Below are 22,468 nucleotides of genomic sequence, written 5' to 3'. Positions count from 1 at the left end.
TCATCAGCGAATTTATAGATGGCGTTTGAGCTGTAACTAGCCACACAGTCATGAGTGTAGAGAGAGTAGAGCAGTGGGCTAAGCCCGCATCCTTGAGGTGTGCCTGTGTTGATTGTCAGCAAGGAGGAGATGTTACTACTGATCTGCACTGACTGTGGTCTCCCGATAAGGAAGTCGAGGATCCAGTTGCAGAGGGAGGTACAGGGGCCCAGGGTTTGAAGTTTGGTGATTGCATTCTGAAGAATTCTAAACTGCAAAAAAAAAGCAGCACCTCAGTCCTGTATCACCAAAATAGTTTCAGTCAGAAACAGTGTCATATATTCAGCAACAAAGTAAAATGAGAGACAGGACACTTATGCATTCTGCTGGAGTTATAGATTGATTCTGTAATTTCAAATTTTGAAGCATCGTCCAATTCATGTTTCTTTCAGCGGCTTATTCTACATTAGTTTAGACATTTGTCTTGGAATTTAACATTAACACCTAGAAATTTGGATGTTTAGCAGAGATTTATTCACACCCACTTGTCTAAAAATTGCTTTGTTCCAAAGTGGTATAAGATTGTTACAATTACTATGATGAATTGTCCCACACTAGAAATTTGACTGCTACTCGTGGTCATGATCTGGCTTTGCAATTTCTACTTCAGTTGCGGACAGACAGGATAGATCCTTTTGGCCACTGCTCAGGAAATTCATCATGTTGTTTTGAGGTACTCCTTTTATTGGGCAAACCCTTTTCAGAATGTTGTGTAAATATTCAAATGCAATTCCTCAGATGACAATGAGATAAAAGAAATGAACTATGGCAATATTAAGATGTAATAAATTAAATGCAGTTTCCATGGGCTCTTTTGCATGTCTGTTTAATAAGGTAATTGACAATGATGGACACCTTAGCAAACATCTTGTATTGAAGGATAACTTTCAAGTAGCAGTGGCTAGTACAACATTATATGAAATGCCTTGCCATATGGTACACACAATTCTTAAAGATGCCTACACACAATATATATACACATTAGTTTTACAGATTCAGTCTGCTACCTGTGCTGAATTAATTTTTTTCATCTGGACAATTGTGAAAAGCTGCAGTTGGCTTTAGTGTTGCAGATTACGGAGAGCCAAAATCAGCTCGTGTTCCTGGTCCTGAGAGCTCTAGTGACCCCTACCACTGTGTATGGGTGTTGGATAAACCCAGTTTAACGGAGGGCCTCACCAAATATTGAGTGGTACAACATCAGGCAAACTATAATGCCACTGATCTGTGTTATGGGCTGAGTTGCTTCATTTCAATCAGGCCAGTTACCAAAAGTTTAATATTTGCCACACATCCCCTATGACTAGCAAGGTGAAAATCTATTAAATCATTGGTATGTACACAACATGTAGCACTGTTCAACTCTTTAATATGCCTCAGAGTATGTTACAGCCAATTAATTACACTCTTTAAGAATTGTAACTTACTGTATTGTGAGGACAACAAAGTAATCTCTGTTTGAGGGTAACTGGCCAGTAAACATATTTCTGATTGATTTATAGGATCTGGGCATCACTAGCAGAGCCAGATTTTATGGCTCATCCCTCATTGCCCAGCATAAGGTAGAAGTGAGCATGTGAGCATCCATCTTAAACTACCGCAATCCTTCCGGTAGAGATACTCCCACAGTGCAGTTGGAAAGGGCGCTCCAGTATTGGTGAGAGACTGTCAAAAAATGTATGTGCCAGAGCGGTGTGTAGTTTGAAAAGAAACATGGAAATGGTAGTATTACCATGCACCTGCTGCCCTTGACTACTTGATGATAGAAGCCCATGGGTTCAGGAAGTGCTGTCAAAGAGGCATTGCTGAGTTGTTGTGCATTTTGCAGTTCCTACACACTGCAGCAACAGCTTTGCTAGTGGTGGATGGAATGAAACAAAAATACTGCAGATGCTGAAAATCTGAAATAAAAGCAGAAAATACTGGAGATATTCAGCAGGTTAGGCAGCATCTGTGGAGAAAGACATTAACTACTTACGTCATGGTCTTTTCCCTTCATCAATATTTGCATCTGAAAAACATTGCTTTCCAGATCCAGATATTGATGAAGGGAGAAGTGTTACTCAATATATAAGGAGGGCTCTCTTGTACTCTGTTTATTGCGATAGGATCTTTTACATTTACCCATTTGCTTCAGTTTAATGTCTCCTCTTTAGCACTTTCTACTCTGATATATCAGCTCACATTTCTGCAGTAAGGATAAACAGAAAGTGGTAGAAGTATTCAGCAGATCAGCTCGCAAACTGACTGATCTGTGACCTGACATGCTGTGCATTAATAGCATTTTTACATTTTACTTCATATTTCCTGCATCTGCAGTTTTTGCTTTTCAGTTTCTGGAGGCAAGCTTGAATCCATCATTTTTTGATGCAGAGTTTGTTGATTGAGGCAAGGCTTTAACTTGGTATCAGGATATGAAAGGTAACAGTTTACTGCAAAATACCAATAGGTCACTTTGCATTAACACCAGATTTTCTCAGCCAACTCACCTATCAGACCTCTAGTTAGCTAAGCCTTTGTCTAATATGTAACCATAATAGTTTTCCATATTGCAAGTTATTCCATTTTAAAATACAATAGCTTTAGACGTGATTCAATAAACCATAATAAACCAAGTTGACCTATTGGTGCAACTAATGCAATTGTTCCTTGTTTCAAAGAGCATTTCAATTGTACCCAAAACTCTAATGTTAACTCTTAGAATTTAACTCCCTTGTTTCGATGGCCAGTGAATCATCAGCGTTTGGATGATTACATATTCTTAGCATATTCATATTCATAAACTGTAACTGCTAGATCAACCTGTTTTGCAATTTTATGGGATTTACCTTTATCACGTGTGTACTCCTTTTTTTACAGTTCTTTATACTGTGCTGCTCTTCCTCATCTATTTAGCTTCAGGTTAAAGGCAGCAAAGCAGCTTCTTTTTCACTGAGCTTTCTTTTTACTGGAATAATATTGGGTTAGTTGAGTCCATTGTGCAACCAGACATCATGGAAAGATTAATAGGCTCTTAATGTGTCCCAATGCATTTTTACCTTGCTAAAAAGAAAAAAGAAACTTGAATTAATCCTTGCATATCAAAACAGCTCAAGCCAATTATTTGTCATTATTCCCAGCAGGGGAAAAAAAAGATCCTGGGAGGTCATTGATCAAGTTTGACCCTATAAGTATTCAAGCCTAATTTGCCTGAAGCAGACTGAACTAATATAGGAAGATAAATGCATATCTGGGTACTGATCAAATTAAATGAATATGCATAATGAGGCAGATCCTCTGTTAGGCCATCACCAATGGTTGCCTGCCTTGTATCAGACTGTTTCTTTCGGCATGGTTCATGTGCAATATTCTGCTGGGAGTCCAACTCCCAGCTCATTGTTAAGGTTCATTTCAGCAATGTTCAGCACAGGGGCTTACTCAGTAAAAGTGGCCGGCTGATAGAAAGCATTGACAGACATTGAGGCACTACCGCCAGGCTCATTGGCTGTTGAAGCTGTCCTTGTTATTGGATGTTTGAGAATGCATTTGACCTGCTTAAAAAAAGATGAAAAAAGAATTTAAATAACTAAAATATACATGTGCATGCACAGAAAATGCTGTAAATTAATTTAAAAATACTTATTTTATTCAAATCAAATAATAATCTTTCCTCTTTCTGCCGGCAGCTGATCCTCCTATTTGTTTTAATCTGGCATAGGCTCAATGGGCAAAATTCCCAGCCTGAGACCTGAGAAATTGCGAGTTGGCGCTGCTCCTTTGGAGTCCATGAGGAGTCCAGCAGTGCAGCATAGATGCCTTAGGGCCAATGCTCTCCTGAGCAGAGACCTACTGTTCAGTCTGTGTGTATAGCCCGGTTATGGGCTTGTTTGTTCAGCAGAAGATCTGCACCGATGCATAAATATTAATTATTTGTAAATGGATGTTAAATCTGGCTGTATATGCCAGTATCCACTGGAAATATGCATGTATATACTATATAACTATATTACAGATTTGTTCCACTGTACAAACTTAGACACATTAAGAAACTACAGCAAACTTTTAATACATTTGGCTAAGCAATGACGTTAGAAAGCATCCTCTCATGCTTTGAATAACGTTCTTCAAGCTGAATGTTAGCTAAGAATTCCAAATAATATAGGCTATACTCTGTGATATTAATTTTAAAATAAGTGTTTCATAGCACATTCCTAATACTTAATATAGTGGTTTGGCAGCCATGACTAAATCTACTATTTGTTGGATCACAGCTAAGGTTTGATTTCCAAATATTAGTGAGGTCTAGACAAAATCAAATTTTATTTAATTTGTGGCCCTTCAAATTCCCTTTAGAGTATAATTGGCTTGATTGAATTCCCTTTGCCTTGTTCCTAAGCATTAGTTTTTATGACACCAAAGAAAGAAGGAACTTTCATCTTTATACAGCTGGTCATGACCAGAGAACACTCTGATGAACTTCACAGCTAGTAAAGCACTACTGAAATACAGCCACTATTGTAATGCAGGGAACTGTTAAATTCCCTTTGTTGTTAGTAATTAGCATGTTACCTCTCTTTTGTGCATCTCACAAATGGGTAGCTAATGCCTCAGATTTGATGATGGACAAGGCTATTTATTAAGAGTAGAATAAAGCAAGGATTTCAGCAGATAAAATTGTACAGTCGCATGCAGTCACAATAGAATTTGACTTATTGCGTTGCCAACAGTTCTGGAAATACCAAGCGTATGAAGATGATGCAGTTAAGATAAGATGAGATATCTTTATTAGTCACATGTACATCAAAACACACAGTGAAATACATCTTTTGTGTAGAGTGTTCTGGGGGCAGCCCGCAAGTGTCACCACACTTCCAGCGCCAACATAGCATGCCCACAACTTCCTAACCCGTACGTCTTTTTTGGAATGTGGGAGGAAACCGGAGCACCTGGAGGAAACCCATGCAGGCACGTGGAGAACGTACAAACTCCTTACAGACAGTGGCCAGAATTGAACCTGGGTCACTGGTGCTGTAATAGCGTTATGCTAACCACTACACGACTGTACTGTGCCTTAGTTGAGCTGCTGCCTCACAGCTTCAGAAACCTGGGTTCACTCTGGACTTCGGCTGCTTTCCGAGTGGAGTTTGCACATTCCCCCCCCCCACCCCCTGTAATCTAATGAGTTTCCCACCACTTCCCAAAAATGTACAGGTTGGGCACTGCAAATTGCCCCTAGAGTGGTAAAATCTGGGGGGAGCTAATAGGGGAGAATCAAATTGGAATTGGTTTATTATTGTCACATGTACCAAGGTACAGTGGAATAATTTGTCTTGCATACTGTTCATACAGATAAATTCATTACACAGTGCATTGAGGTAGTACAGGGGAAAAACAATAACAGAATACAGAGTAAAGTATCACAACTACAGAGAAAGTGCAGTGCAGGTAGACAATAAGATGCAAGGTTATAACAAGGTAGATTGTGAGGTCAAGAGTCCATCTCATTGTATAAGGCAACTGTTCAATAGTCTGATAACAGTGGGGTAGAAGCTGTCCTTGAGCCTGCTGGTGCATGCTTTCAGGCTTTTGTATCTTCTGCCCAATGGGAGGGGGGAGAAGAGATAATGTCCGGGGTGGGTGGGGTCTTTGATTATTTTGGCTGCTTTACCAAGGCAGTGAGAAGTATAGACAGAGTCCGTGGAGGGGAGGCTGGTTTCCGTGATGTGCTGAGCTGTGTCCACAACTCTGCAGTTTCTTGTGGTCACGGAAAATGGGATTAATGTAAATGTGTGCTTCAGCCTGGATTTAGTAAGCCAATTGGCCTGTTTCCATGTTATATGACTCTATGTTATAATTTGTGGAAACTGAATCCTTACTATAGCTGAATCCAACTTGATTCATGATGTACCTGAAAAAGATATAACAAACTTGACAAAAACACGATGGTTGTGAAGAAATGTAGCTCTTATTTAGTTTCCATAGTTTTCTAGTTAACTAAAATGGGAGAAATAGATTTTCATTTTATTTGTCAGTAGTTAAGATTAAGATTTAAGGTTAGAAAACCATGTCCTCACCAATGGGAAAATGTTGCTTCCCTGTGTTTGTGGTGTAATGATACATGGAGATATTCAATCAAGTTTTATAGTTGGTGACCAGAAAATTGACCACAGTGTAAATTGTTCAAGTGGAAGCAATTACTGAGTCCAAAATTTTTTAATGAAAAATTTATTTAATTAAAACATACATCTCAGGCTTAAGTTAATTGGCATGCTGACAAATGGAAGAGAAATTGTGATCAAACAATGGAACTTACATTTGTGAAGCATTAAATCACATTCTTAGTAATGATATAAAACTATTGTTGAATTAATTTTCAGAGTCGCAGTTATTATTTCAGAGTTGTCAGCTACTTTGCACACGGTAAGGTCTCAAAAATAACAAGTCAGACATATGACTATTTGAGACCATAGAGGAAGCCATTCAGCTTATTGAGGCCATGTCTGCTCCATGTAGAGTAACCCAGTCTTGATACCATTGTGCTTTTTCCATAGCTCCAAAAATTAATTTTAACCCAGATGTCTATCTAATTCCTTTTTGATAGCCCACAATGATCCTATTTCCACAAGTCTTTTGGGCAGTGATTCCCTGATCGTATTCATTCTATGTAAACAATTTTTCTCACAGTCCCCACATCTTTTGCCCGAAACTTTCAATCTTTGTCCCGTGAACCCAGAAACCTCCTGCTGCTAATATCCACTTATCCCTGTTTACCCGGTCTCTATAGTGCACAGCCCACTACAGTAAAACTCTGATAATCCTGACCATTGGGACTTTGATAGTGCTAGATTAGCAGACTTTCTGGATTATTGGCTGTTACTTCTGACTGAACACATCTTTAGTTCACATTTTTTGTGTGTTACGCAATGGTATAATGAATTTTCCAGTGAATCCAGTGAGATTAAAGGGAGTATAAAAGGATCCTGGACCCCGGTTCCAGCTGCAAACCTATCCACGATCCTAATCTCCAACATTACCGATTCTGATCCCAGCTCCAGTTGCGCACACCCAGCCCACAGTCGGATCTTGGCCTTTCCGCTGAAATTAAATGAAAGAAGTCAGTATTTAGCCTGCAGTTTCTCAGTGTAACTGCTAAGAAGCTGCATGAAGGTGGTGCTCCACCTCTAAGCCCAAGTAGGATCCTCTCTTGCTCTCTGGACCACGCTCTGGAGTAACGATTGAGCCAGGTGTTGCACCATCCAGATTTCTGAACAAATAGATGATGAATTATTGGAGTTTCACTAAAAATTGCTTTATCTGGCTCAGCTGAATGAGTTGTGAGCTACACACTCTGGCAGCTCTTTTGAATTTTCAGAACTAATAAAAGCTATTAAAATTAATCAAACTTTAAAAAAGTTATTGAAATTAAAAATAAAACACTGGAAGATAGTTTAAAATATATGAACATATTAACATTAATTCAGTTAATTTAAATGTAAATTACCTAAAATTGCCTATTTCCGTTAAACCTGTTCCTCTCCACTGAATTGAATGAAGTCAGTGCCTGCATTAAGAAGTGGAGCTCCACCTTCATGCAGTTTAGTTGAGGGATTAAGCTGCACAAAGGTGGAGTTCCACATCTAAATCCATGAGGGATGCAATGTTAGAGCACAGTTGGAGTGCATCCTCCTCTTCTGTTGGACTTGGCACTGAGATCCACGATGTGCTGAGTGAGAGACTGAATGCGACTTGCATCTGGCCCCTTAGCATTCCACTAAAAAACAAAGAAAAGTGTTTTATTGTTTCTTATTTTACTTTGTTTTAATTAATTTCTCATTTTTTTTAAATAAACATATTTTTGATGGTTTATATTTTTTTACTTAAATCTCTTGAGCTCTTTTTAACTATTATGGACATCAGTGAGATTTGGAAATAGTTAAAGAGACCTTTGGCAGTGGCAACCTTTCGAAGGACATTCTGGACGTGGGGGCCTCAGGCTTCTCCACCCGAGGCAAAATGGCTGCTTGTTGCTAATTCTGCTTCAGAGGAATCCAGATTTCCAAGCCAATCAGTTTCACAGAGCCATACAAAATAATTGCAGGAACAGTGCAAACGGCAAGATTAAGAGCATTTTCTATATTACTCTTTCTGCCAAAAAAAACACTTCACATTTAGCTATATTAAATCTCATCTGCCCCTTGTCTGCTCATTCTGCTACCCCATCTATGTACAATAGTTATCCTCTTCACTGTTTGCCATGCATCCAAGTTTGGTGTTGTCATAGAGCTATACACATGGAAACAGGCCCTTCAGCGCAATTCACCCATGCCAACCAAGTTGTCTAACTGAGCTAGTCCGATTTGGATTCATAGTTTCTGTTTGCCGATGTACAGGAAAAAAAGGAAAGTGGTCCCAGTACTGATTCTTTGACAACATTGTTTCTAGCATTTTCCAGTCTGAAAAACAACTGTTTACTACAATTCTGTTTTCTGAATTTAAGCTAATTTGCTGGAAACATTTTATATTGGATTTTGTCAAACACTTTCTGAAGGTCCATGTAGACCACTTTTACTCCATTCCCTTCATTAACCTTTCATATTACCTTATGATGACATTCAAAATTAATTTGCTTTAAACATTACAATTTAAACATTAATTCATGGGTTCCTTAACCTAATCTCATAGTGGCTTTCTTTTTAATTTTTTTTAATCACTCCTCTTGGCATCTCTGAAACATTACTCAAGTGTTCCTCCCTCCAGACATTACCACAGAATTCAACTGTGTTATAACCATTGTGAATCACAGCTGCTGAGCTAGCACCCTGTTTTATTTGGCATGTGAAATGGGATGTTGGCACAAGAGTTAACTCGGCAACTTGTTTCACATTTTCTGCTTCAACTTTTGTAGGGCAGGCACTTTCCTAGTGTATCTTTTTCTAACATCCTGTAGGGTAGGAGGCAAACACTTGCCCTCACTTTATGACATTGTTATTATGGCTTACTCCATTCAACTTACTTTTTTCACTCAACACTTATGTTAGATTTTTTCAGATGTTGTTCCCTGCCTTTAGGCAGTTGTTACAATGTAATCTAAATTGTGCTTTGATTGAAAAGAGAGATTAAAGGCTGAGTGAGCACTTAGTTATAAGATATAAAGTATTAGTTATTTTTGAGGTGTGATAAATTAATGAATAATGCACCTGGATAATTGTAATAATAGGTTCAATTTGCCCATCCTATTAGATGTGGCAAAAATACTTTAAATGCATCTGTCAGGTATATTTGTGTGTAATATCTACAGTTCCGCCTTCAATACTATAATTCCAAGCAAACTCATCTCCAAACTCCTAGACTTGGGACTCAACATCTCCCTTTGCAACTGGATCCTTGACTTCCTGACCAAGTGACCACAATCAGTAAGGATAGGCAGCAACACCTCTGCCACGATTATCTTCGACACTGGTGCCCCACAATGCTGCATCCTCAGCCCCCTATTTTACTCCCTATACACTCTCGACTGCATGGCCAGATTCTGCTCTAACTTCATCTACAAGTTTGCAGATGACACCACTGTAGTGGGCCGTATCTCAGGCAGCGATGAGTCGGAGTACAGGAAAGATAGAGAGCCTAGTGGCGTGGTGTCATGGCAACAACCTTTCCCTCAATGTCAGCAAAACGAAAGAGCTGGTCATTGACTTCAGGAAGGGGGGTGGTGCACATGCTCCTGTTTAGATCAACGGTGCTGAGGTCAAGAGGGTTGAGTGCTTCAAATTCCTTGGAGTGAACACCACCAATTGCTTGTGCTGTCCAACCATGTAGATACCATGGCCAAGAAAGCGCATCAGCACCTCTATTTCCTCAGGGAATTTGACACGTCCCCTTTGACCCTTACCAAATTTTATAGCTGCACCATTGAAAGCATCTTATCCAGATGCATCAGGCTTGGTATAGCAACTGCTTTGCCCAGGACTGCAAGAAACTGCAGGGATTTGTGGACACACCTCAGCACATCACGGAAATCAGCCTCCCCTCCATGGATTCTGTCTACATTTCTCGCTGCCTCCATAAAGCAGCCAGCATAATCAAAGACCTCACCCACCAGAGACATTCTCTCTTCTGCCCCATCTCATCGGGCAGAAGTTCTAGGTCCAAGTTAAGTTGTGACACTGCTCAAAATAACATTGCTGATAATGATTCTTTGCAGGGACATGGGTGCAATTTTAGGTTTTCAAGGCAATTAGGTTATCATATAAATATTTAGAACAATTGCAAATTGATCTATAATAGACCAGTCTATCTGGTTATAATTTTTAATCATTCTCTGCATCTTTTTTTCCAGATATTGATGAATGTAGAACTACCCTTGGTGCTTGTGATGGAGGTGAATGCACTAACACCATCGGCAGCTTTTACTGTACCTGCCCCCATGGCTATGCAACATCTCCAGATGGTTCTCGATGCATTGGTGAGTAAAAAGTACAGACTTGCAAGATATTGATTTTAAAAGTGAAAGCAAAGGTCTTCCAAGTATAACAAAAATCCTTCATTCTGTTATTCTATTTGCTTTGGGCAGCCTTCTGAGAGTGTGTTATGTGAAGGAAATAGTTCTGTATGAATTACTCCAAAGAATGTTTCTTTGAGAGTTATCTTCTGTCACCAGTTGATTTAATCTGCTGCTGTTTATTAAAATTGTAGGATTGAAATAGGGAGCCATGGAAACCGATAAAATCATTGTGATAAAATAATTTATATGGCATCAAATCATAACATTTCTGGTAATCTAAATAGTTTATTTTAGACAGCAACCCCCTATGGTAAATGTCTTTTGTTCTTTAGTTTCCATTATTAGTACCATGCAACACAACAATAGAAAATTAAAATACTTGATTTTAGGAGAAGCATCTTTGCTGCAATAGTAGCATTCGGTTCTTGAATCAACCAGCAAAACCCTAATCACCACAGTTTAGCAACACTATGACCATTTTGATCTCAAGGATGCGTGCTTAGCCCACTGCTCTACTTGCTCGACACTTATGACTGTGTGGCTCAGCATGGCTCAGGTGCCATCTATAAATTCGCCGATGACAGCACTGTTGTTGGTAGAATCTCAGATGGCGACGAGGAGGCGTACAGGAGTGAGATAGATCGGCTGGTTGAGTGGTGTCGCAACAACAACCTCTCACTCAATGTCAGCAAGACCAAGGAATTGATTGTGAACTTCAGGAAGGGGAAGTTAGGAGAACACACACCAGTCCTCATTGAGGGGTCAGCGGTAGAAAGGGTGAGCAGCTTCAAGTTCCTGGACGTCAACATCTTGGAGGATCTATCCTGGGCCCAACACATTGATGCAATCATGAAAAAGGCACACCAGTAGCTCTACTTCGTTAGGAATTTGAGGAGATTTAGTATGTCACCAAAGACTTGCAAATTTCTATGGAAGTACAGTGGAGAGCGTTCTGACTGGTTGCATCACAGCCTAGTATGGAAACTCCAATACACAGAATTGCAAGAGGCTGCAGAGAGTTGTAGACCTAGCCAGCTCCATCACAGGCACAACCATCCCCACCATCAAGGACATCTTCAAGAGGCAGTGCCTCAAGAGGGCAGCATCCATCACTGAGGACCTTCACCATCTAGGACATGCCCTCTTCTCAATATTACCATGAGGGAGGAGATACAGGAGCCTGAAGACCCACACTCAATGATTTAGGAACAGCTTGTTCCCTTCCACCATCAGATTTCTGAATGGTCCATGAACTGTCCTTTGTTATTCCTCTTTTGCACTATTTATTAATTTTGTAATTTGTAGTAATTTTATGTCTTTGCATTGTACTGCTGCCAGAAAACAACAAATTTCACAACATATGTCAGTGATAATAAACCTGATTCTAATCACTTTGCGCTAAAATGAACTTTGTTCTTTTTTTGTTCTAATTGTGTTCTTTCTTGTAAAAATTGTGTATAATTTGTTTACTTCATGTTTTTTTCTTGTGAATGCTACTTATATGATGCTATGTGCCAGTGAGGCTGCTGCAAGTAAGTTTTTCATTGCACCTGTGCATACATGTACTTGTGCATATGAAAATAAACTCGACTTTGACTAGAGTCATACAGCACGGAAGCAGGCCCTTTGGCCCAACTGGTCCATGCTGACCAAGATGCCCATCCAAGCTTGTCCCATTTGCCCACATTTGGCCCATAACCTTCTAAATCTTTCCTGTCCATGTACCTGTCCAACTGTCTTTTAAAAGTTGTTATTGCACTTGCCTCAACCATTTCCTCTGGCAGCTCATTCCATATTTGTACCACTCTCTGTGTAAAAAAAAAAAGAGTTGTCCCTCAAGTTTCTATTAAATCTTTCCCCACTCACCTTTAACCTTTGCCCTCTAGTTCTTGATTCCCCCACCCTGGAGAAAAGTCTGAGTATATTCACCCTAACTATGCCATGTAGCATACATGGACATACTAGACAAGATTTTCACCTACATTCACTGGCTACTCATAGAAAAACAGGATTTCACAGCCCTTCTGTGTTACTTTAAACTGCATTAGTATGATCCTGGTACTGGAAACCAGCATCAGGAACCTCCCCCTCAAGTAATGATTTTACCTGCTATCGTTCAGGTACTGCCCCCAATAGGTAGGAGCTCCCACCAATCCCCTGCCTGTTCCCCAACTATGCAAACTGAAACTTAGCCCTATCTTTCCCCCTTCTCCCATCCCCTCACTCCTCACCGTCTACCTACCAATCCAATAATCTGATTTTTTTTTCTTCTCCAAAACTAATTACCCGCTTGTTCAACAGCTACCAATGCCCTGCAGGTGACGTTCATCCTGATCCCTCTTCCAACCTCTGGGCCTTATTCCGCTATCAACCCCTCACTCCTACTCTTCAACCAGCCTCCAAGCTCAATGCTTCCTCTTATATTTTCAGCATTACCCAACCAATCACTGATCTATTCTCGCACTTAGAATCTCAGTCTGACAACAACATCATGCCCCAGTGCCTTGGGCCTCATCTGCTGATGAACTGAACTAACTATTTGTTGACCTGCAGTGCGCTGAGTGCTTAATACATCAAAGTGCATGTCATTCAAATAATAGGCAGTAATATTTTGCCTAATAGTGGAAATAAATGAAACTTGATTATTGGGTTCTGATTCATGTTGGGTATAATTTGAAGAAAATTCATGGCTAGATATGATGCGTTGTGTTTCACTCCCACTGGACTTGCTCTGCCCTTTCTGAAATGGTAATTATATTAGCTGAAAGTGAATAGCATCCAGTCAAGATCAACAAACTCTATGGTATCGGGCTCAAGTGAAAATGGAAGCTTAGTTCTATGAAGCTTACTTCTCTGAAATGTTAACTCTGTTTCTCTTTCCACAGATGCAACCTGACCTGAGTATTTCTAGCATTTACTGTTTTTATTTTAGATTTCTAGCATCTGGAGTATTTTTGATTTTTATTTACATTGAATTTATTGCCACTTCTCTCCCAGGAATGCCTAACCTGAACAAGCTGTGTTCTGCTCTCTGAAGGGATTTCCATCTGTCTTTCTTGCCTTATTCACCCTCAGTGATTTCTGTTTCGTTGCTTGCCCTTGATAAGATGTTGACCAAAGCCCAGTTCTGAGGAAAGGTTTTCGACCTAAAATGTTAACTCAATTTCTCTTCCCACAGATCTGGCCTGACCTGCTGGGTATTTTCAGCGTCTTCTGTTTTTATTGCTATAATGCCCTGCCAAGACTAAATGTAATTGCTTTAGACCATAAACTGAGAAGACATTGTTGTCTGCCTTGGTCTGCATTGCAGTATGTTCATCAAACACATCCAGACTGATGATATAAACTGACAGTGCATGATAGTCTTGATGCAACAGAAACAAGTTCAAAAAGAGGAATTTCTGGTTTATCCAACAGCATGGAGAATTGGATCAAGAGGTTGTCTTGCTTGCAATACCAGAGCCAAATATTGGCCAGGGAGAATCATATTTGGTTACTAGATGCTACACACTATTTTTTTGTTGTCTTGTAGCTTGTAAACATGTAACTAGATAGTGACTGACAGCAGGCAATTCAATGAATCTATCCTTGCCCGGGATTCAAATGCATAAATCTCCTGCTCACAGGTGACTGAAACTGAACTTCAGATTAAAAAAAACCAGTGAAGAACGTTAAGCTGCACCAGATATATGTTATGTGATATGAACTGAACTGTGCATATTTGTCAAGATGACGACACATATGCTGACTTTCTTCAAAGTTGATCAGCTCAGTCTTCAGGTTCATGCTCCAGTGATCCGAATTCTTTAAAGCCAGTGGTACAATCACACACCAGCTCCACAGAAGGTTTTGAGACAATTCTCTTACCTTAACCTCAGTAATAACCAATGCTTGGGACTTCTTTGCGCAGTACAGTGGTGCAGCCAGTGGAGTTGCTTCACAGCTCCAGCAAGCTGGGTTCAATCCTGATTGCTAGACTTCTCATCGTGGAGTTTGCTTGTTCTCCCTTTGACCATGAGGGTTTTCTCTAGGTTTTCCAGTTTCCTCACACATCCCAAAGACATACGGATTGGTAGGTTGATTGGCCTCTATAAATTGCCCCTAGTTTGTAGGTTAGTGGCCGAATCTGGGTTGAGTTGATGGGAATGGGGGAGAATAAAACAAGATTTAGTGTAAATAGATGGGTGATGATCAGCACAGACTCGGGCCAAAGCACCTATTTCCATACTATATGACTCTAATATTGCAGGTATTATAAAGTCTCTGTGTAGCCTTTGTATAAATTATTTTAAAGAAACTTATGATGTTGTACTGAGCCAGAGGTAAGCTATCCATGTTGGGGAATTAAATAATTCTCACTGTTGACACTCATTGCTTGGAATGGTTTGGACTTGGTATAGTTCTTGTTAGTTTCCTGTAGAATCCAAAGCAGAGCAGGCTGGACTGCTGCTTTGTTCAAACCAGTACCTAAGCAGGTGTTAGGTCATTTATTAATATTCAAGACACAATGCTTGCTTTTAGGTGGACACACAGATGCCAAAAAATTAACTTGAGCAAGTTGACTTTAGCAGTGGTCCAAATAAAAGTGGGCCGATCCAGTGATGAATCGTCATCAATGTTCATATTTTATACTTTGGAAAAATAAGCGAAACACATACGAATTTTTGTCCCAAATGTGCCTCATGGTATGATTTACATGTGTGCACCTGTCATAGAGCTTTGTTCGTTGACCATTCATGTTAGAAATTCGAGTATTGAGCTGCAAGTAGTTTGTATGATTTTCCACCATGGATGGATTTTCAATACATGCTGCCTTGCAAGAAGCTCTGTGCTAGGAGCGTTAATTTGCAAAATCTACCTAATCTATTTTACCCTCAGAAGAATATTTTGTTGTACACCAATGATATGTTTCCTTTTCCCACATGAGGCATTTTCATAACTTTGATGAATGAAGCTGCCAAATCACTGACAATGTGTCTTGAATTATGAGATGTTTTGTGCTATGGATTAGTGCCTACACAGATTAGAGACAGGACTCTTTAGTTTTCAGTTAACAGAAAAAAGTATTTTTACCACTGTTTTCTCTCTCCTCTGCAATTCAACTCTAATTTGATCTTGTGTTTCTTTTCCTCTAGAATGTCTTTTGTTCTCTTTCCTCTACTTTTTTAAATATACCTGCTTCTCTAGTTTTCTGTTGATAGTATCCAACGTATCGCCATCTGAATTTTCTTATTACAAATACTAAATGACCTTGGATTTCCAACATTCATTGTTTATATTTCCATTTTCCTTTATTTTATTTTTTTCTCTCATTTATCCAAGTAAATTGGACTGATTTTATGTTCCATGATGTTTTGATGAGATGTATTGCAATACTTGTTGCCTCTTGAGGGATTTCAGTCTGTTAATGTGCAGCTGGTCTATAGCTATAGACACCATACCAGCTGGCCGAATGCCTGTTATTCAATTCATTTAAATGAAAATTAAAATTAAGTTATTTTAGCATGATTGTAATACTCATTGTAACATCTCAAAGAAGCTTCTAAACACATAGTCAGTGGAACATAAAGAATTTTCCAAAGGTTCCTCCTGCACAGTACTGCATAGTACAATTTGGTTAGCGTTGTGACGTACTTATGAGGTAATTTATCTTTTTGATTAGTCTGTTATTCTGCACACATGTAAATTGCCTCATGTTAGCCTGATTCGCTGTTCTATAAATATAATTTTTGAGCTCTTTTAGCAAGTGAACATCAAAGTCTGTTCTAATATCTCCATCAACCTGAGAAAAATGGATAGCAGCTTTGCAGCCATCTGTGTAGTCTTGTGGAAAGTTCTTGCAAGTGGAAGGATTGTTAGTCCATGTTGTTTCCAGATTGTGATGGGTGAGATGCACTCACAAGTAATCTAGCCTATCTAAAGTGTGTTTAAAAATATTTGGTTTTAATTTACAATAGAAGCAGTTGACTTGCAGGACTGATTATTGTTCTCTCTTGTTTTATTTGAGTGCTGCAATTTAATCTGGAATCCAGCACTCCAAGACAGTACCTCTTGGGACTGTCAGCTCAACAGAAGTACAGCTGTCTTCACAATTTGCATTATGTTATTATGGCTCACAACCTCAGGCTATAGGTCATTTAGTCTGACCTGATCTGGAAGTGCCTGTTGATTAGTATGCTATGCATGCATTGATTTCAGAAAGTTGGTCTGTGTGCTTCAGTGCTTGGAGGTTTTCCAATACTAGTAGTTATGGACTGTTAAGTATATCGTTATATGAAAATGATGAAATCAGTCAGTGACCTGGCAATTTATTCCATTTCTAATTGAAGGCAGAGCGCTCTTGACATCAATAGTAATGTGGTTGACTTTTAACCACCATTTGAAAGAGCCTAGGAAGTCAATCAATTGTATTAAAAGAGCAATTCCATTGTGGGAGTGCCTGTACCAATAGCAGTTCAAGAAGGCAGCTCATTATTACCTCCTAAAGGACAATTAAGGAATAATAACAATAATAATTAGCCTCATCCTGTCTACAAACAAAAAGTAAAATAATTATCAAGAGCTAGCACCACTCACTTTGAATTGACTTTCTTAAAATTAAATATTACCAATAGAGCATTTCCAAATATTTTCATTATACTTACCTTTCAGGGCCATTATTTAGGTAGAAGGCTCTTGGCAAGTATTTGGTCTAGAGATAATGAGGGAGGGTTGACTGTTGAGGGTGTCGTCAGAGGGACGGGGTGGGGATCATTGATTTTGCATAAGATTTGTTTTGGGATGGCAGGTCAATTGATAAATTGGGGGGGGGCGGGGGGGTGGTGAGGGTTGTTTGGATTGGGAAATCATTAGTGGGGGTGTTGTAAAAAAATTGGTTGAGGATCACAAACTTGGGGAATGAGGGGTTTGGATGTCCATATTGGGATGGGAAGCAGAAGGAAAGTCAGATAGGAAGATTATTTCAATGGGAATAAAAACAGAATATGCTGGATTCTCAGCAAATCAGACAGGATCTGTGGAATGAGAAACAGAGTTAATGTTTCAGGCCAAAGACCCTTTATCTACTTTAGTGCTAAACTTCGTTTAGCAGTGAAGGTCCATGACCTCATTAAAAATGGGGATGCGCCATTACTGGCATAAAGCTGAGGGACCAGATATGAATAGTATCAACCCCCTCACCTCAGGAAATCACAGAACACAGCTGGAGTCAATGATAAGCCCAGGGGAAGAGTTAGAGATCAGGTATGCTTTCATCTGACCTTCAGCATGTTCCATACTTCCATGTTGCTGGACTGTTATAGTGAAAACCTCTTGAGGATTGTTGATATTACAGTCATGATATGATAATAACAGCTTTGTTTATGCTGATGTTTCAGATGCTATCAAATGAGAGTCCTCAAGTGAGGTGAGCAGTCAGAATGCTTGTCTGTTTCAATATGCTGTGATAGATATTTAAAAATTAGGCGTACAAATAGAGAAGTGGGTTTACTGCACGTCCTTTGAGGGGCCTAATCTTAAAGTGGTCTGAAGGGTACTAAGAAAACAACATTTCTTTCCATTAAGAGAAACACTACCACCCAGCATTAAGCTCTCTCCTGGATCATGATCTGTGTCTGCTTCAGTTCTGGTAACATATGAAAAGTAAGCTGACATATGAAAACCAGCGTTTTCCAAGTTTTTGTCTGTAGTTCACCACCTTGCATAAGCGAGTTCCAAACCTCCAAGCAGAGTGAGGCCTTTTAGTGAAATCAACAGGTGGGCAGTGACCATACTGCATTTGCTAATTTCAAATTGTGCACTTTGTTTAATTCATAAATGTTATTGAAGTCACATTTATTTTGTTTTGAATCCTGGCATATTGCTCACAGCAAGCTTACTTGCAATTAAGAAAGAGAAAATTGACTTTCTAAGAAAATTTGGCATTTAACATCTACTGTTCAGCACTATAAATGCTAAATTGGTTCAAATAGGACACATGCACACAGGCTTGCATATTTTGGTCTGAGTCATGCCATCTGTCATGTTTGTGAGGTTGTTAGCATATGCACTACTAACACCCACCAGAATTATGCAGAGCAGGCATGTATAAGTCAAATATTATACTAATTTGATGGCATTGCTTCTAACTTGGAATTCTAGGCACTGTGTTCAGCAGTATGAAGAAATCCCCACCAGTTCTATATAAAGGTGACATCAGCAACTTGCTTAATATTGGTGATTGATTTCAAGTGGCCATTTAAATGATTTCCAGTATTTGGTGCCTTCAATCTAACACCTACAGGGAGTGATGTGTCAACAACTAGAAAATGTTCTGGATTTCAGGACATTTATTCCCAGATATAGAAATTGGCAGTCCTTCCCCTTAGGGATCACTATGACTGGGAGAATGAGCAAGGAGCACCAAGAAAAAAAATATAGTGTAATCATTTAATATTTCTAGCATTTTACAGTCAATAGCTGCCCAGTCCTTCATCTGTTTTCTTTTTCTTTTATTTGTGTGCCTGTAGAAAACATTTTTAAAATTCTTTGCTAATTTAAATTTTAGTTTAACTAGTTAGTTTAACATTCATTTTTATCATCATCTTTCCTAACCATTTCATATTCTAACCTGTCATGCACCATTGAGATTCTTCTCTGTCAGCTCTCTTAAAAAAAATCAGTCTAGACTGGGTTCAACTAGCTGGGATGCTCTGGATTTATTTTCAAATAACTTGGGATTTTATTTTTAACTTTGGTGCCCACAAATTTATATTCCAGGACATGGATCCAAAAAGTGATGTAAAGCTTTCCAATTATGACCTAACACTTGCAGAGGAATCCACTATTCTTCTTGGCCAAGAGAATAGAACATGCATGAAAAGTCTCTGCAAATGTTGATGTTATTCTAGAAGTGACCACACATGAAGCTGGGCATTATTATTATGTACAAGAGCTAGCAAATGTGGTTTGGCCTAGAGGGTACTTGGCTCAGGTCACACTTGTCTAAATAATCAATCAATTAGAAGCAACTTCAGAAATATAGTCAGATTCCGAGATCCATTCTAAACTGCTCTATTTTAAAATAAAAGCTAAATTCTGCAGGTATCTGAAAAGTGAAATAAAATCAAAAATGCTGGAAATAGCAGGTCAGGCAATACCTGTGGAATTAATATTTCAGACCAACAATCTCTTTTAAGAATGGTCCTCTTAGAATACTGTAAGAAGTGGGAAAGGGACATATCTGGAGATGCTATTGTGCTAGAGATACTAGAAATGATGGAAGTAGTCCATTGAATGTAGAAGGTGAGAGCAGGAATGGACATGATCCCTACCAACTAGATGAAGTTATATCCTCCATTGAGAAGATCTAGTGCAGAAAGTGGAATTATCTGCACAGGTTTTGTCTTAGAAAACTGGGGGGAAGTTATAGAGTCATACAACATGGAAACAGGCCCTTCAGCCCACCAAATCCAGACGAATCATTGAAAACTCATTTATATTAACCCTATTTTTATACTTCTCATATTCATATCAACTTCCCCCAGATTCAACTGCTCACTTATGCACTGAGGACAATTTACAGTGACCAATTAACTTACCAACTACACATCTTTGGGATGTGAGACTAAACCAGAACATCCAGGCAAACCACAAAGTCACAAGGAGAATGTATAAACCTCACACCGACAGCACGGGAGGGTCAGGATTGAACCTGGCTACGGCAGCAGCTCTACTAGCTACACAACTCTGCTGTCTCTGTGGGCTAATAGTAAATGTTGATTACCAGCCTATCCCCTGAAGTGGAGAATGAGAAGTTGAGGGAGGGGAGTCAGAGTCTGATCATGAGATTGGGAGGAAGGTATGAAAATTAGGAGTCAAGCAGTCAACATTTTCTAGTTTTAGAGCAGGAGATGGGATGATAATAATCATCAATTTACCAGAAAAATGAGCTGAAGGAGGGGACCTGTGATGGATTGATACAAATAATGTACCAAATATCACACAAAAAGAAAGATACTGCTTGGCTGTGTGGTCAGTGTACTTGATAAAGTCCCACAGAGATTCTCACAGGAAGCGAATGGAGTCAATGATTTTTTTTCATTGTGAGAACAAGTTTGGAGGGTGATAGAAGATGGGTACTAGTTGGAACTCCATTCAAGGAAGAAGCAGAGGGCCCTTGACATTCATGATTTGGGGATGAAAGTGTGTAGATTTTTTGAGGTTCACAATGGAAGGAAGACGGGTATGACTAGGAGCTAGAAACTACTGAAAGAGCATTGGAAAAATTACTGACATGGGGAGAAGTGACTGGGTAAGAGAAGAGAAAAGGTCAGATGAAATCAGTTCCATGAGACAGCAATGTGAAATTGCCTTTATGTGGTAGGTTAGGTTTACTTTCTAATCATGAGATTGCTCCAGACCACAAATGCTAAGACAAAAGTATAGAATTCTCATTCTCTTCTGAAAAAGAAGGCAAATAACTGGTTCACCGCGTACTTTAGGTATGCACTTTGCAGCTGGGTGAAATTGTATATATTTTTTCGATTGCCATGTAACACAAGACCTTCCTAGCTTCAAATCCTATCCTCTGCTAAATTAGTTAATCTGAGCCCAGGCACAATGGATTTAAAGTCACCCGACTGGAGACAGGTAAAGAATGAGACAATGTTCCTTCTGCTGTTTGTTTTTAATCAATCCTTACACAAAGTGAGCATGAAGGACAGTTGAAAACAGAATCAGGCTTGGCAGTGTGATCAGCATACTTGAAAAGTCTGGCAATTGACACTGCAAAGGCTCACATGTTAAGAATGCCTATTTGGATGAGGCAGTGGAGAGTTTCAAATACTGTGAGACTGCACATATATGGAGTTCAATGTATTCAGGACAGGAGGAGAGTAACAGGAAGAAAATAAGAAAAAAACTCATTGAATGGTTTTTGAAATACTCTTTATTTTTGTATATGTAACAAGAACGTTGAAATAATGTGAAATTAGTTAAGAATCTCATTGTTTCTTTCACAGATCAGCGAGCTGGTACCTGCTTTTCCAGACTGATTAATGGCCGTTGTGCTCAGGAATTAACCAGACCTTACACTAAGATGCAGTGCTGCTGTGAATCTGGACGCTGTTGGGCCCTTGGTTCTGTTCCAGAGATGTGCCCAATCACGGGTTCTGGTAAGAAGGAATATGGTAATTCCAAAGTTAAACCTACAAATTAGCAGGATGCAAGTATTCATTAAGATCTGTACCCCATACAATATAGGAGGACCTCATACACTTCAGTAACCATCCCAGTTGTTTCTTTAATCAGAGCACAGGGAGACAGCCAGAATCTCCTTGTCAGCACCACTAGCTACTTCCCCAGTGGTGCATGCTTTTGGGAGATTTGAAATACATCTCAGAGCTCTCCATTCATGAGAATTGGGTTTTCCAATCATAAGAAATCTCATTGAAAACAGAAAGTGAAAACTTCCTGGTCTGTAGCCTGAAGTACAAGGTTTGAAAAATACAGTCTGTCTTTCATACCTGCTTGTCATGATGCCAGTTTATAACACATGGGCTTCACCGAGGTGCCAAAATGAGGAGGAAATCCTACTCGAGAACCTCAATACCTGTGATGAAATTGACATTCTTCAAAACAAAATGGTAACTATCTTTAAGGTGAGACTGTCATCTGCCTCTAGAAATATTTCTCTATTAATAAATAAAAGAGGAGAGCATGGGATTACTATTCATTTACTGGTGGCAACAATGCCTGATGGGGTCATTTGGTTGCTTGATCGAAGCCTTTCCTTCCTGAATTTTTGTGTTCTGTTCTCTTCACTTTGAAGAATGATTTCTAATCTAGGCAGAAGCTGACCGTAAGACCTTGTTTGGAAGTATACAGGGTTTCAAAAGTGACTACAACTTTTTAAACCCTAGTAACAGTGAAATGCAGCATTTATTTTTTGGTTGCTACACTGCATTCACA

The 22,468-nt window shown here is 39.3% G+C and overlaps 1 protein-coding gene across 1 annotated transcript in view; it reads left to right on the top strand.

Moving 5' to 3' along the window:
• Window positions 1-22,468, top strand: part of LOC127572903 (fibrillin-2-like) — a 266,295-nt gene that overhangs the window by 97,183 nt on the left and 146,644 nt on the right. The window contains 2 exon segments of the mRNA XM_052020630.1: window positions 10,355-10,480; window positions 21,520-21,672. Coding sequence (XP_051876590.1) covers window positions 10,355-10,480; window positions 21,520-21,672 — 279 coding nt within the window.

Source organism: Pristis pectinata, chromosome 7, assembly GCF_009764475.1.
Source record: "Pristis pectinata isolate sPriPec2 chromosome 7, sPriPec2.1.pri, whole genome shotgun sequence".
NCBI classification, from domain to species: domain Eukaryota; kingdom Metazoa; phylum Chordata; class Chondrichthyes; order Rhinopristiformes; family Pristidae; genus Pristis; species Pristis pectinata.
Note: the sequence above shows the minus strand (reverse complement) of the source record. Positions and strands in the feature narration are given on the sequence as shown.